Genomic DNA, 14,411 nt, shown 5'->3' with positions numbered 1-14,411 from the left:
CGAGCTTCTGCATAACTGAATGACAGCTCTGTAGTGCCTATGGTCTAGTTTGGTCAAGGTTATAATGTTTTTAGGAAGTCAGTCCTCCCCACAAGGGGCTCTTGGTAAGTGAAGATAGTAGAAGATTCCCGGGTATGGAGAGCCAGACTTCTATGAAATATATTCAAAGATGGTAAAGTGAGTACCCGCCTCTTCTACAGTAGAATTAAAGACATATTACCAGGGAAACTCACCTCTCATCACCCCCACCACTTTCTGGTTTAAATCTTTTGGCAAGGGAAGGGTTACCTCTTTTACTGTCTGCTCCCATTCCTACTCCTTTCTCTTTAAATTCCTCATCTCTCTCTAAACACCTGGAGTTATCCCCATGCTTAGTTCTAAAAACCAATTTAGTTATTAAATTACCAATTCCATAAATGGCAAATTTGGTAAAATGAAGTTACTTCATTTAAGGAATGCCATAGTGGAGTGGCTGGATGTTCAGAAGGAAGCCCAGGGAGTGCGCCTGCTCTCACGCTGAGACGTTGTGCAATGAACAAGGTCTCCACGGTGGGGGCAGTGTGGAGTTGTACCTTCTTTAACACTCAGCTCGCTTGCAGCTTCATTTTCTCATTGTAACCGTTGTTTGCTTGGATAAGAAAAATCTGGGCTAGTGATTCAGTTGGGAACACAGGTCAAGAGGTAAATGTCAGCTGGGATGGGGGGCAAGCCAAGCCTTGAGAAGACCTCTTGTTGAGCACCTAGAACTGGGGGATCTGTCCAGATTAACTGTGGAGCTTTTCCAGAACAGCACGAACTTCTTCTGGATGGTAGTTCCAAGGGCCAGGTTTACCCTGCAAGAAAAATGAGTCAGCATTTTCAGATTTCCACCTTGCAGGAATATGTAGGTCTGGAGCTTAACTGAGAAATCTGGGCTGGTGATATACATGTGGGAGTCGTCAGGATGGTGTAGTCAAGGCAGGCACCCATGAGGTGGTTGAGATCACCCATGTGGAATGGCACCAACACTTAATGGGAAGACTGGACAGAGAAGCACGAGGAAAACCAGAGCAGGTAAAGTGAATAGTTTTAAAAGGAGAAAGGGGTCAATACAAATAAGCTTCTCTTCCACAGTCAGACCTTCAGACCAGCCTTATCTTCTTCTCCACCTCTCACATCAAGTTCTGCCCACTCTACATCAAACTACCTCTGCCTCTCCAGTCCCACAGCCCCAGTTCAGCCCTCTTCATCTTCTGTTTGGGCAGCTGCCACACCTCCCCCCACCCCCAGTCCTCAGCCCCTGCTCTCTCCAGTCCATTCTTCACCCAATAGGCCATGACCTTTCTAAAGTACGGATCTGATTGTGCCTCTCCCCTGCTCAAAACTCTTCAGTGGCTCTCTTTTGCCCTAAGATGTAGGCCAAACTCCTTGGTCCAGAATGAACCCTTTGTAACAGAAGTGCCCCCGATTCTCCATTCACACCCTTCCCTAATGTGTCTCAGTGCCTCTCCCCACCCTCTCCCCTATATTTGCAATGGTTTTCACTCACCATGTTCACGTGGCTGGCTTCAGTTGTCATCTCCTCTGAAAGGCCTACCTTTCCTCGACATTCAGAAAATTCATAGTCTGAGAGCCAAATCTGTCCTGATGTCTCACACCCTTTCATTTACATATTGTCTGTGCTGATTTTGTGCTATAACAGCAGAACTGAATCATTTCGACAGGGATTATTTGGCCCACAAAGTTGAAAATATTTACTATCTGATCCTTTACAGAAAAGCTTTGCTAATCCCTGTTCTGGAGTCTCACAGCGCTCGGGCCAAGTTAACGTTCTATTTGTGTCTTCCTTATCACCTCAACTGTGAGCAACTTGAAGTAAGATGTGGGCCATTTTAAATTTGTGTTCGTGTTTCCAGCGCTTTCCAGGGTAGGGACTCGGTACCTAGCTTGCCTCAATCGTGCCACTTTACTACCATGTCGCAGGAGAGAGGAAAGGAAGGACCTGAATCCTCGTGCTGTGACCCTTAGCACCCTGAGGATTCATCTGCAGGTTGTTGCTTGTTTCACCTGTGTGAGTAGGGCCTGCCTGACCACGTGAACATGGTGAGTGAAAACAGTTGCACTGCGGCACATTAGCGAAGCGTGTGAATGGAGAATCGGGGGCGCTTCCATGACAAAGGGCAGAGGAGCATCCACATGGCTGGGCTTCATGTGCTTGCCAAGGCTTGAATCCCTTCAGCAGCTATAAAACTTAATTTCCATCCTCTCAGGGGAGGCTACCAGTGCCCACAGGGTTGGAGGCTGTGCTTACTCCGTTCACCCTCGCCAGGCTGGAAGCATTGAAGGGTGGTGACACGATCACCAGAAAAGAAGCCTGGACGTAATGCCTGTCTAATTCCTGCTTCAGCATTTCCAGCTCCGAACTGCAGAGCTGGTTCTCTTCTGGCCTCTACACCCGCTTCCATATTCAGGCCTGTCTCAGGGATTAGCAGCTTCAAACCCCGCCACTCCTATCCCATCCCAGAGGATTTGGAATTGAAATCAGAGCCTGGGCAGTGTGGCCTTGGGCAAGGCAGTTTCCTTCTCTGAGCCCTGTCTTTGTCCTCGCCCTCCCTGGCGCCCTGCCCCAGGTCACCACCTTGTACAGGACCCTGCCGTCCTGGAGCACGTACAGCCTCTCAGGCAGCGCTGCGTAGAGCTGACTGCTCTGGTTTTTCATTGTGTCCACCACCACGGGGCACTGGGGGCTCCTGTCCAGCAGCAGGCGGGCTGCCCGCAGGCGGTCCTGGAGATGCTGGTGATTCTTGATGTCCACGTTGTTCTTAAAAGCCCAGCCATCTGTAAGAGAAAGGCCGGATAGCAGCCCCACAGGCATGGCAACTACTTCCTGCCGGCCAAATACACCCCCGCCACACACACTTTTAACTGAGGGTTGCAGATGGAGGACTTCTCGACTTTGGCACTATCGACAACTTGGGCTAGATAATTCTTTGATACGGGGGCTGTCCTGTGTGTTGTAAGGCATTGAGCATCATCTCTGGCCTCTACTCACTAGATGTCAGTAGCGTCCCCCTGCCTTCAATTGGTGACAACCAAAAATGTCTCATACATTACCAAATATCCCCTGCGGGACAAATATTACCCTCAGTTGAGAACCACTGCTGTAACACCACCTCCTCCAGGAAGCCTTCCCTGACACACCCAGCTGTGTGATATTGGGCAAGCTCTTTAAATTCTCAGTTTTCCCATCTGTTAATGGGATTAACAGAACCTACATTGCAGATGGCTGTGAGGCTTACATGAGAGAACAGTAAAGAATTCCCAGTACTCTGCCTGGTTCATAGTAGATGCTTGAAAGATATTGGTTTGTTTTGCCTGACTGCCCCCAAATAGCAGACAGGTGGGAAAGAAGCCGGTTTTCTTTTCTTTTCTTTTCTTTTCTTTTTTTGCAGTTTTCATTCTATACTGCAGGTATTCTACTACTTTGCTCTGGAGATGCCCCATCCCCACCCCCAAACCAAACCCATTTAAGCTGCTTCACTTTAAATGGAAGGGGATTTTCAACTGGCCTCGTTTGCCGAGGTGCCCATCTGCCTACTTAAAGAGATGGTACTCATTAGCTAATGGGCCCACAGGTTGAAAAAATAACCATAAACTGCTACTGGCCTTGCCCTTCTACTTGGGTAGAAGGTTCTTTCAGAAGCCACGTGGCTTGCATTTATACTGATAGTTGCCTCCCAGGGTAATATAGGTTGCTGAAGTCCATCAGCAGAACTGGGCCCACCTGCTCCATGCTTCGAAGTCCTCTCTGCTCAGTACCCTTCCCCTAGGAAGCCCAGCTTTCAGGAGAAATTTCTCAGTGGCTTGAGGTAGACAGCCCTGGGTCCAGGAAAGGGTTAAACCTGCTCAGTCTGATTCCAGGACAATGGGGGAGGAGACAGATATCAGGACCAGAAACAATTTCTGGGAGGATCCAACCCCTTTTGTTGCAGTGGGCAATGTGTACTTTTAGAGATCAAAGCGGGATCCTCTACCATCTTATTACTCCAAGTGTGGTCCCTGGGCTAGCAGCCTCAGCACCACCTGGGGAGCTGAGTAAAAATGCCAAGTCTCAGGCCCCTCCGCAGCCCCACTGAGCCAGAATCTGCATCTTTATAAGATCACCAGGTGACTTAAGTGCACTTTAAAGACTGAGCAGCTCTGAGCCCACAGGTAAATCAGCTTTGGCAGCGCTTTGGCTATCAGCTATGAGAACATCAAGGCATCTCCTCTTCTCAACCGTGGAGACCACAGACACCTGTAGGTGCCCAAGTTCTCTTTCTTTAATTGATGGCAGCTGCTCTCCCAAAGGGTATTTAACAAAGAGACACATTGTGCTTGCCTTTGCTCTCCTGATACCTATGCTGTTTGTTTCGAATTTTATTTTGGAAATGTTCAAATATACATAAAAGTAGAGAGAACAGTTTAATGAACCTCCATGTACCTGTTACCCTATGCTAATATTTTAAGTTGCCCCAAAGCCTTACATGAGGATAGAAACGGCCAGCTAAATGAACACAGTGTTAGGTTGAAAGCAGTTCTCCAACCTCTGGGTGCATATGAATTAAGATGCAGTGGGCCTAGGGTGGGGCCCTGCAATTTGCATTTTCAACAAGCAACCCAGATGGATCAGACATGAGGGATGTAAGGACCACACAGGGGAAAGGGCTGCTGGACCAGCTTTGCTGAAAACTAATCAATAGCAATCTCTACACTTAAAACACATGGATAAGCCAGCAAGGCTAATACTGGCCTAAATGCTCACTTATTCACCAACTTTTACTGAGCACTGACTCTGTGACTTGTACTGTGCCAGGTGCTGGGTGACAGATGATCAAAACAGCCTCTGATCTGGTGGGGAGATGGGTGAGTAAATGACTCGTCCCACTCAGCCACATGAGCCTTCTTGCCTTCTCCCATCTCTGGGTTTGAGACTTGGGCCAAACTCATGTGTTCAGTCCCCATGAAAATCAGGGAGACAGGGATGTGTCTGACCATCTTATAAAGTTCAAGGGGCTTAGACCAAGCTGTAGAAGTTTCAGGAAGGGACATGTCTGCCCATTGTAAGGAAGGACTTTCTCACAAACAGAGCTGTGCAGCAAAGGAACAAGATTTCCCATGAGGTAATGAAGATGAGTCATCACCTATTAGGGGCTGAAGAAAGGATGCCAGCCCCAGGTAAAAGCTGGCCCAGAGCAGTGGTTCTCAAAGTGAGGTCCCCAATCCACAGCTTCAGTGTCACCCGGAGCTGGTTAGAAATGGAAATTCCCAGGCCCCACCCCAGATCTAACTCAAACTCTGGGGTGGGGTCCAGAAGTCTGCTTTAACAAGCCCTCCAGGTGCTTCTGGTGCTCACTAACTCTTGGGAACCACTGTCTGAGATAAACCACAAAGTCTCTTTGAGCTTGGAGAGTCTTGGAATGGATTTCACAGATTGCTATAGAGCCGCCATTTCACTTGTGACATTTCAGGTCTAAATTCCTTGTGATTGTGCTCATAGTAGCTCCTCTCCCTTGATTTCCCTATCTATCCATTCAGAATGTTAGATGCTCTCCCAGCTAGACCTGTCACTCCAGGTTTTCTGCTCTGCGTGCCTAGTTGAGAGCACAGACTCTGGAGTTACCGAGTGGTGCGTAAACCTAGCAGGGACTGGGAGATGGTAGGTCCTCAACAAATAGCGGCTCTTTCTCTCTCTCCTCCTCTTCTCCCTACCCCCAACCTTGAGCAAAGCGGGGAGAGAGAGAGGAAAGAGGTAGAGGCAGGAAATCTTTTTTTTACCTGATGCATGTGCTTCTTCAATGTAAATGATGAGAAAATCTGCTATGGAACTAAAATCTTCAATAAGTCTCTTGAATTGGTCAAACTTGAAAATAAATGAAGGTCAGGTGCAACTTCCAAAATTCAGCACCAATGGCCTGTTGCCTGAAACAAATAGAGCCATGATCAACCAATAATCGACACAGCATTTCTTTTGCAAGCACCATCTTCACTCCTGCTTTCATTCTATTCCCTTTATTTCCCCTCTAAGATGGAGCCAGGGCAGAGTGCAGGATGGAAGCCTAGGGTGCGTGATTTAGCAGAGGCTGGAGCCAGTTTACTCCTCTCCAAAATGAGGGGATTCTAACAGGTGGTCTCAGCAGACCACCTGCACTCACTGGGTGGTAATTAAAATAATGACAAGGACAGTCCCCTTCATGCAGTTTATAAGGCAGGCACACATCTATTCTCTCATTGATGTAATTAGTGTACTACAAGGTGGGTGATTTTTTTCCCCTGGTTTGTAGGCTGGCTCCATGTCACACAGCAGGTCAATGATGGAGTTAAAATTAACATTGTGGCTTCTAGATTCTCAATTTGGCGCTCTTTCCATTCAAAGCACCTCAGTTTCCTCACCCACAAATGGATATAATACCAATACTTAACCTTATAGGATTGTTCTAAGGATTAAATAAGTTAAAACAGAAAAGGGCTTAAAATGGTGCCTGCCCATAGTAGGTGCTCAATAAATGTAAGCTCTTATGTTCTTAGCTCTCATCTCCTCCCTGTGAAGTGGGGAGCAGTGGAGGAGACTCCACAAAGGGGAGTGAAGCGTGGGGACTGGCCACATAATTGGCTGGGCCAGGGCAAAATGAAAATGCAGAGTCCCTTATTCAAAAAGTGGGAGAAAGTGCCATTAAATACATTAAAATATAAAGTTTTCTTGTGCAGTATCTCTCTTGCCCTGGCATGCTGCTTTTTAATTGCTGTTTAATGTTATGCTCCCCTGGACACAGGGATATTCATAGGGCGAATGCAGACTCTCACAGTCACCCAGGAGCCCCCAAACTCTGTGCACATGTGTATGTGTGCTTGTGGCTGCTGGCTACCAGCTTTCCTTTCTCTCCGGCCACCAGACCAATACACCATGCCCCAGCCAGGAGTACAGAAACTGAGCCAGACATATCATCTTCCTACCTGCCATCACCCCAACCCACAGACTATTGCAGCCTCCATGCAGGGACATGCTAGGTACCTTGATGAGGGGAGGGGGGCAAAAAGCTTCTCCCACCAAGTCACCCCCAGTCACTTGCCAAGTTGCTTCATGGCGCTGTCAGCCCAGGCTGGGGAGGACCACCTCCACGCCCTAGTATGAGATGTGGTGGGATGCCCACACCTGACCCTAACCTTTCCCATACCTTGGCCCAGGCCCTCTCTGGGGCCAGAAGGTGGTAGCAGTCACTGGGTGGGAGCAGGAATGAGGCTGGATAGGCTGGGGCACTGGGAGTGGAGGAGTGGGCCTTAGAGAACATGTTGGGGGCAGGGAGGCTGTGGGAAGCAGGAACCTGTGTGAGCCAAGGCTCCAAGTCCCCAGGGCGTGTTCCACTGTGGAAAAGTCTTCTCTTACAAAATGCAAATTAAAGATAAAGCTATTGGACTTCCCTGGTGGCGCAGTCGTTAAGAATCCGCCTGCCAATGCAGGGGACACGGGTTTGAGCCCTGGTCCGGGAAGATCCCACATGCTGTGGAGCAACTAAGCCCGTGCGCCACAACTACTGAGCCTGTGGGCCACAACTACTGAGCCCATGAGCCACAACTACTGAAGCCTGCGCACCTAGATCCCCTGCTCCGCAACAAGAGAAGCCACCACAATGAGAAGCCTGTGTACCGCAACGAAGAGTAGCCCCCACTCGCCGCAACTAGAGAAAGCCCGTGCGCAGCAACAAAGACCCAACACAGCCAAAAATAAATGAATAATAAATAAATAAATAAATAAATACATTTAAAAAAAAAAAGAAAAGATAAAGCTATTAAGAATTTCAAGCCAGATACCGCAGAGCATTCAGCCCAAGCTCAGGGCCCTTCTGAACATGGCACCTCGTATGATTCACTGGTCCCGCGCCCATGAAGTCAGCCCTGGTGGGAGTCTTCTGTGACTCCCCCAGCCTAGACTGGGGGTAACTCTAGGGAGTTGCTAGCACCCTGTGGCTGCTTGTGGCCAGAGCTGACATCGCTGAGCCCTTACCGTGCACCTGTTAGACAGAGCATGGCAGGTCCCGCACTGTGACACGGCCAGTTTGTGTCTGTGTCCCCCAGGCTACTCACTGCACCTGAGGGTAGGGCCTGTTCCTCATCTTCCTCATATCCCCAACATCAAGCACACTCTCATTCCATTACAAGCATTTATTCAGGGCCCATAATGTGCAATGTTCTCTGCCACACACCGGGGATTCAGCAGAGAGCAAGAGCAGCAGGTCTCTGCCTGCATGCAGCTGGAGTTCTGTTTAATGGGGAGACAGGCAGGAAGCAAGCAAATGCATCAATGAAGTAATTTCAAGTTGTGACAAGTGTCACAAAAGAGACTATAAAGGAGTGACCTCCTTGAAGACAGGTTGGTCGGGGGAGGCCTCTGAGGAGATGCCATTTATCCTGAGAAACAGGAAAGAGCCAGCTACATATGGGCAAAGGGAGGAGAAGAGCATTCCAGGCAAAGGGGCTCCATGTCCAAAGGCCCAGAGAGGGACAGAGCTTGGTGTGTTCAAGGGCCTGCAAGGCCACTGTGACTGGAACCAGGCCAGGGGCAATGAGAGACAAGACTGGAGAGGTAGGTATGGGCCAAAGCAGGCAGGCTCTCCTATGCCTTGTATAGAATCTGGATTTTCTTCCAGGTACAAGGGGACATCATGGAGATAAAGCAAGGATGGTGGATATTTGTTGCAATTTTGGCTGCTCAGTCTCTAGCCCTCCTTCCTCCTTGGAATTCCCTATTTTGTGTACTATTGTTGGGGGAGTGTGCCCAGCCTTGCTCTGTAGAAGGCAGGGGGGCCAGGTCCATTCTTGCTCCCAGCAGTCACGGCACAGGCAGTGACCCAGGCTGATTGGACTCTCTCACATAGCTCTTTGATTCTGGAGTTATTGAGATGGTAGAATTCATCCACGGCCCAGTGGTAGTGCCCTGTCAGGGATGGCGCAGTCCTATAGTGGTGACGAATTCCCATGGCAATCACAGTGACAGCAGCTTCCAGGCCCAACTGTTGATGCTAAAGGATGGTCCAGGCCCAGTGCTCCAGCTGTGGTTGATTCTGGGGAGCCTGCAACGTCTTTCTAATACACTTTGTACGTGTGTAAACGTGTATGGCTAAGAAAATCAGAGTGAGTTTCTGTTGCTTGCAAGGCAGAACTCTGACTGCTACAGTAGGCTGTGAGATGAAAAATGATCAGCTTACGCTTGAAGATCACTCTGGTTGCTCAGTGGCAAAAGGACTGAGGGTGAGAATGGAGGCAGTTAAGGGGAGTTGGTGGAATCCACATGAGAAATAATGGGAGTCTGGGCTAGTTTGTGTGCAGTGGGGAAGGGGAAAAGGTAGAACTGACAGGACTTGTTGATGGATGGGGAGTAGAGGGCATCTTAACTTACTTGTGGTTTATTGGGTTAGTTATTCCCTCACCTCGTTCTGCAAAGGATTTGAAGCAGCTTATACATATAATAAATAAAATTATTTATTTATACCTATGATAATAAAATATCAAATAAAAATTTTAAAAAACCATGGCCCCCTGGGAGGCACAGAACAGGTCTCATGCATTCATTATAACTGAGCTAATATTTGACTCTGAGTTTCCAGGTGGCCAAGGAAAAGGAGAAACATGATTGCTTATATATTCCTCATTTTTCAGTACCTGAGGAGGAAGCAGGCCAGTTTCTCTGGAGATACAAAGTTCTCCTTGTCCTTGTCTCACAGATTTCCTCATAGGAGGCCCTAGGAGGCATTGAGAGGGCCTCAGTTGGTTGCATCCTCACCCATGTGAAGGGTTTGCCCAGGTCACAGCAGGAGAGGCTCAGAGGCCAGTCATGGCCAAGTGGCTGGCCACTGGCCTCCAGTGACCCCAGGGAGTCACCCTTCAGATAAGAACAGAGGAGATTTAAGGTCAGGACCAGTGCAAAATATGAGCTGTCTGGAATTTTGTTCTTAATTGGATAAAAAAATTTCAACATCCACTGGTTAGGACACTGGAAGAAACAGAGCCATTTGTTTAATTATTTATAGTGTGTCTGGGTGCAGTGACCAGTATTGAGGGCAAAGTTTAAACTTAGTTCCCTGCTTTCCTGGTAGCAGAGAGAGGAAGGATGGGCACAAGTGGGTGGCTGTACAGGGGGCTGGCACCCTGCCCATGTCCACAGGCCACAGTGCAGAGGACACCAGTTCAAGAACATCAGGCAAGACTGTCAAGTCCAGCTTGTTTGTATAAGTGGGACAACAGCTCTGTGGTAGCACTAGACTCGAACCCACCATTGGTTAACTTACTGGTTGACCCCCAAACCAGTAAATCAACTCTCTACGCCAGGCTCTCTCAGCAGAGAAAGCTAGTTTATAGTTGACCCCTCATAAGTATACCTGGAGAGATTTTAGAAGATTTAAAATGGGGGCTGAAATAAATCCTGTCTTGGAACTGCTAGGTTCCAAGAAAAGGAATCATCCGGACTTGCCTTCCACCCCAACATGCCAGTTAATCAATGTTTTGCGGTACATGTGTGTCTGAGAGTGTGTGTATATCTTGTGTGTGCACGTACATGCAGAGGATAAGAGGTGGCTGGGAGTTTCTCTGAGCCTCTGTTGGTTTATCCAACCACAGAACGTACACTAGCTGAGAGTCATAAGGCTCAAGTCTGGTTCTCACTCTACAAGAACTCTCTGTGTGACTCTGAGCAAGTCCTTTACCTTCCTGGGCCTTTGCATCTGAAAAATGTAAAGGTTGCTTTAGATTATCTGTAAAGAGTTTTCCAGACTTTCCAGTCTGTGGCTCTAAAATGAATTCATATTCATACCTAAAGCATACAACAGAGCTTTTTAGTGAACTGGTGGGTTTCCAAAACACTTACAGAATGTCTTTCTAATAAGCAGAACTGATCATGTTAACTTCCTGCTTGAAAATCTTTCTAGAACTCACCAATACAGGATAAAGGATACCCTCTCTGCTAAGACGCATGAGGTCCCACAAGCTCTGATCCCTGATGATGTCTCCAGCTTCATTCTTCACCCCTTCATACCTCACACACCCCACTTCTGCCAAACTGACTGAAGCCCCTCCACATGTCAGACCTCTGCTGCTCCTCCCCTCTGTGCTGCTCTGGTCACCACTCTCCTCTTCCTCACCCACCTCAAGGCTTCGGTCCCTAGACCATCAGCTCACCATCCTCTTCTCCAGGAAAACTTCCCCTGGCCACCTTCCTACCCCACCCGACTCCTCCCAGAACTGCTGGGTTCCCTCTCCCACTCCATCATCTCCCTCTGTGAGTTATGAGATCTTCCAGTTGTGTTGGTTTCTGTGTCGTCAGTACCTATTATTTCAGGGGACTCTGGGCCAATGTGCTGAAAGCCAACTCTATTTTATAAATAGAGTTTTCTTTTGTCTCTCAGACTCCTTCTCTCTCCATCTTCAGTTTCAGGTGTAGCAGCAGGGAGCAGAGACAAATAGAACAGTCTTTAAAACGTACACTGGCTCACTGGAAAGTAAACAGTTAAAATAAGCAAGTGACTGCTGTGAATTGGCCGTGAGGCAAGTTGGCTTTCAAGGAACTGATCACTAGACCATCAAAAGTCAGCAAATTGGCCTGGTTCTATCACAGTGCTTGGCTCGAGGTAGACGCACAGTAAAGATTAGCTATGATTCTCATTGCTCTTATTATCAGCGGTCACTTAGTGGATGTTTATTGAATAAATAGAGGTCATTTCAGCACAATGGTTTAAAGTCATGAGCAAAAAACTCTTCCCCTTCCGTCTGATGGAAACACTCTTTTCAAGCTATAAAAATCGTACTCATTCTTCAAGGCCTAACTCCAAAGCCACTTCCTCCAGGAAATCTTCCAAGCCCTGTAGGCAAAGATCATACCTTTGTCTGCCCGCCTCATGGAACTGTACGGATTTGTTTATTACATCTGTCTGTTCCATGGAACTATACATTCCTCAAGCAAATCAGCAAGCTCTTTCCTAGCTCTGAGTCCCTGGCATCTAGCTAAGGGTCTGGCTCATAGGGAGTACTCACAAATGTCTGTTGAGGTGTATTGAAAAAACAGGGTGAAGAAGCCCTGATTCTGGGTCTGACTTGGTCTCTCACTGGCCCTGCTTTGCTCTCAGTTTCCTCCATTTCCGTTTTAAAATGAAAACATTGGATCAGGTCAGCATTTCCCAGAGGTTGTTCTCTGGAACCAATAGGATGATGATAAGATTTTCCTCTGGTGGAGAGTGGGGAGTTGTATGTGTATGTTAGGAAATTTAGTCAGTGCTGTGTTAAAGTTTTTTCAAGTTTTGTTTGTTTTTAAGCTTCAGGGTGCCTTGGAGCCTTTTATATGTTCATGTGCACGATGAACTTCCAGGAGGAGAGTATAGTATGCATTGTTTCCCAAACTATTTTGACCAGGGAACTCTATGTAGTAAAGCACATGTGTGGGATTTGGGTTCCAAAACACACGCTTTGAAAATCACTAGATTAGCCAGCTGCCTCAGGGACCTTCTCTACTCTGCTGTGTCTATACCCTGGGAATTCAGAGATGAATCAGACACAGCCCTGTCCCAAGCCTCCCCACTGGGCAGAAGGATGACACTTGAGCTTCGGTAGCCAGGTGCTGGGTAGGAAGGATCGATGTCCAGGAGAGGTGCAGGCAGAGATCCATGAGTTCAGAAGGGAGGGAGAGCGGGCCTCAGTGTAGGGATCTGAGCTGGCTTCACAGGGGGAGGCACGAGAGCAGGACCCTGATGATGAGGAATGTTGGTGACAGAGGGGAAGGGCCAACAACATCAGCAAAGGCAAAGAGAAGGGAAACACGAGGGATGTACAAGAACCAGCAGTTCATCTGGAGGCAGTGGGCCTGAGGGGAAGCCTGCAGGTGAAGTTGGGAAGAAAAACTGGAGTCAGATCAGGGAGGACCTTCAGCACAAGGCTGAGCCTGGGTTTCATCCCAAATGCAGATTGGGTTGGTGAGCTGGGGTACCAGTCATCCAGGGATGCGCTTGTGGAAGGGGAATCTGGCAGCCATCCACAAGTTCGGCGGGAAGAGAGGGCAAGACGGGGAGGAGGAAGGACAAAAAGAGAAAACTGACCAGAGAGGCCTTTAAGAACCCAAATAGAGCTGGTTTGCCTGGAAGAGAGAGAGAGAGAGAGAGAGAGAGAATCTTCAACAAATATTTACTGAGCGACTACCATGAGCCAGCAGCAGCCAGGGGGACCCAACAGTGAGTTAGAGGCATGATCTCCACCTGCACAGAGCTTGCAGGCTAGTGAAGGGGACAGACATTAATCAGATACCCACACATAATTACAAACCACAATGAGTGTGATAAAGAAAAGTTTAGGATGTTAAACATAGAAGAGGGAGTAACCTAGTCCAGGGGACCGGGGTTTGGCTTGTCTCAGGAAGTGTCACTGAGCAAGAGTAGGAAGGATGAACAGGAGTGGACCAGGTGTGGGGGTGGGGGTAGGGTGGGGCGGCAGTGAAGAGCATCCCAGGCAGAGTGACTGTGCAGTAAGAGAGGTGCTGAAGGAGCTGACAGCCAGTGTGGCTGGTTTGCGGTTTGATTGCCTGGGAAGGGGACGATGCCACTTAGAAGAACAGAACCCAGGAGAGGTGCTAGTTTCAGGAAGTGGGAAGAGGACAAGAAGCCAAAAAAGGAGCAGCTGGATTAGTAGCATTCAGACTTTCCAACCCACCTGCCCACCCCCATCAAGCACCCCCATCCAAGCACCTCTCAAGCTTGGACCAGCCTCCTGACCTTGCATGAAGTCCCAGATGTTGCACCTCTGTCCTGACAGGTGGACCACGGGGCAGTTTGGGGCTAGACCCCCTTGCTCTGTCATGTCCTCCAGTCGCTGCCAACGGACCTTCAGGATGAACCAGAAATACTGGGCACTGAAGAAAGTGGGGATCCAGTTTTCATAGGAGAAGTGGGGATTCTTGGCCATGCCAGTCTTCTCACTCATGGCCAGGATGTTCTGCTTGACTCTCCCGGGAAACAGTGTCAGCAGCACTTTGCCCATGGCCACGTGCAGGCCCACCTGAAAGAGCACCCAGAGCCTCTTCAGCCACAGCCCTGGCGGGGGCAGCCCCATTATGGCAGAGCCAGAGCCGGCTCTGAGGCCGGTGGGCAGAGTGGAAACCGCCGGGCCACAAGGGGTGGAGCTGAACAAAGGTGCAGGGTAGCAGCAGCCAACCCGGACATGAAGAAGGTGCCAGGACAGAAGGTGTTTGCCTTCCTGTCAGTGGAATGGAAAATTCCTAGCCAGGTGCTAAAGGTCTGTTCTAATGATCATTTCTGATTCTTTGCCTTAGGCTTTGAGAGATACTTGGACTGGGAAACTTCAGATCTTAAATTCTCCCTCTGATAAATTTTAAAAACAAAAACTTTAAAAGGTCACACTTA

General features: G+C 48.5%; 1 protein-coding gene across 3 annotated transcripts; it reads right to left on the bottom strand.

Annotated features, from left to right (window-relative positions):
* Window positions 1-764: 764 nt before the first annotated feature.
* Window positions 765-14,100, bottom strand: DIO1 (iodothyronine deiodinase 1). 3 transcript variants are annotated; one of them, XM_060083727.1, is made up of 4 exons: window positions 13,764-14,100; window positions 5,797-5,940; window positions 2,618-2,817; window positions 765-833 (listed from the first exon to the last, which is right to left on the bottom strand). In XM_060083727.1, the coding sequence occupies exons 1-4, from the start codon at window positions 14,098-14,100 to the stop codon at window positions 765-767; spliced, it is 750 nt and encodes a 249-aa protein (XP_059939710.1). The 3 variants fall into 3 exon arrangements, with proteins under 3 accessions (XP_059939710.1, XP_059939728.1, XP_059939719.1); XM_060083745.1 differs by having other exon boundaries at window positions 13,956-14,100; XM_060083736.1 differs by lacking the exon at window positions 5,797-5,940.
* Between the last annotated feature and the right edge of the window lie 311 nt (window positions 14,101-14,411).

Source organism: Mesoplodon densirostris, chromosome 2 (assembly GCF_025265405.1).
Source record: "Mesoplodon densirostris isolate mMesDen1 chromosome 2, mMesDen1 primary haplotype, whole genome shotgun sequence".
Classification (NCBI taxonomy): Eukaryota; Metazoa; Chordata; class Mammalia; order Artiodactyla; family Ziphiidae; genus Mesoplodon; species Mesoplodon densirostris.
The sequence above is the reverse complement of the archived record's forward strand: the minus strand, read 5'-3'. Positions and strand labels throughout refer to the sequence as shown.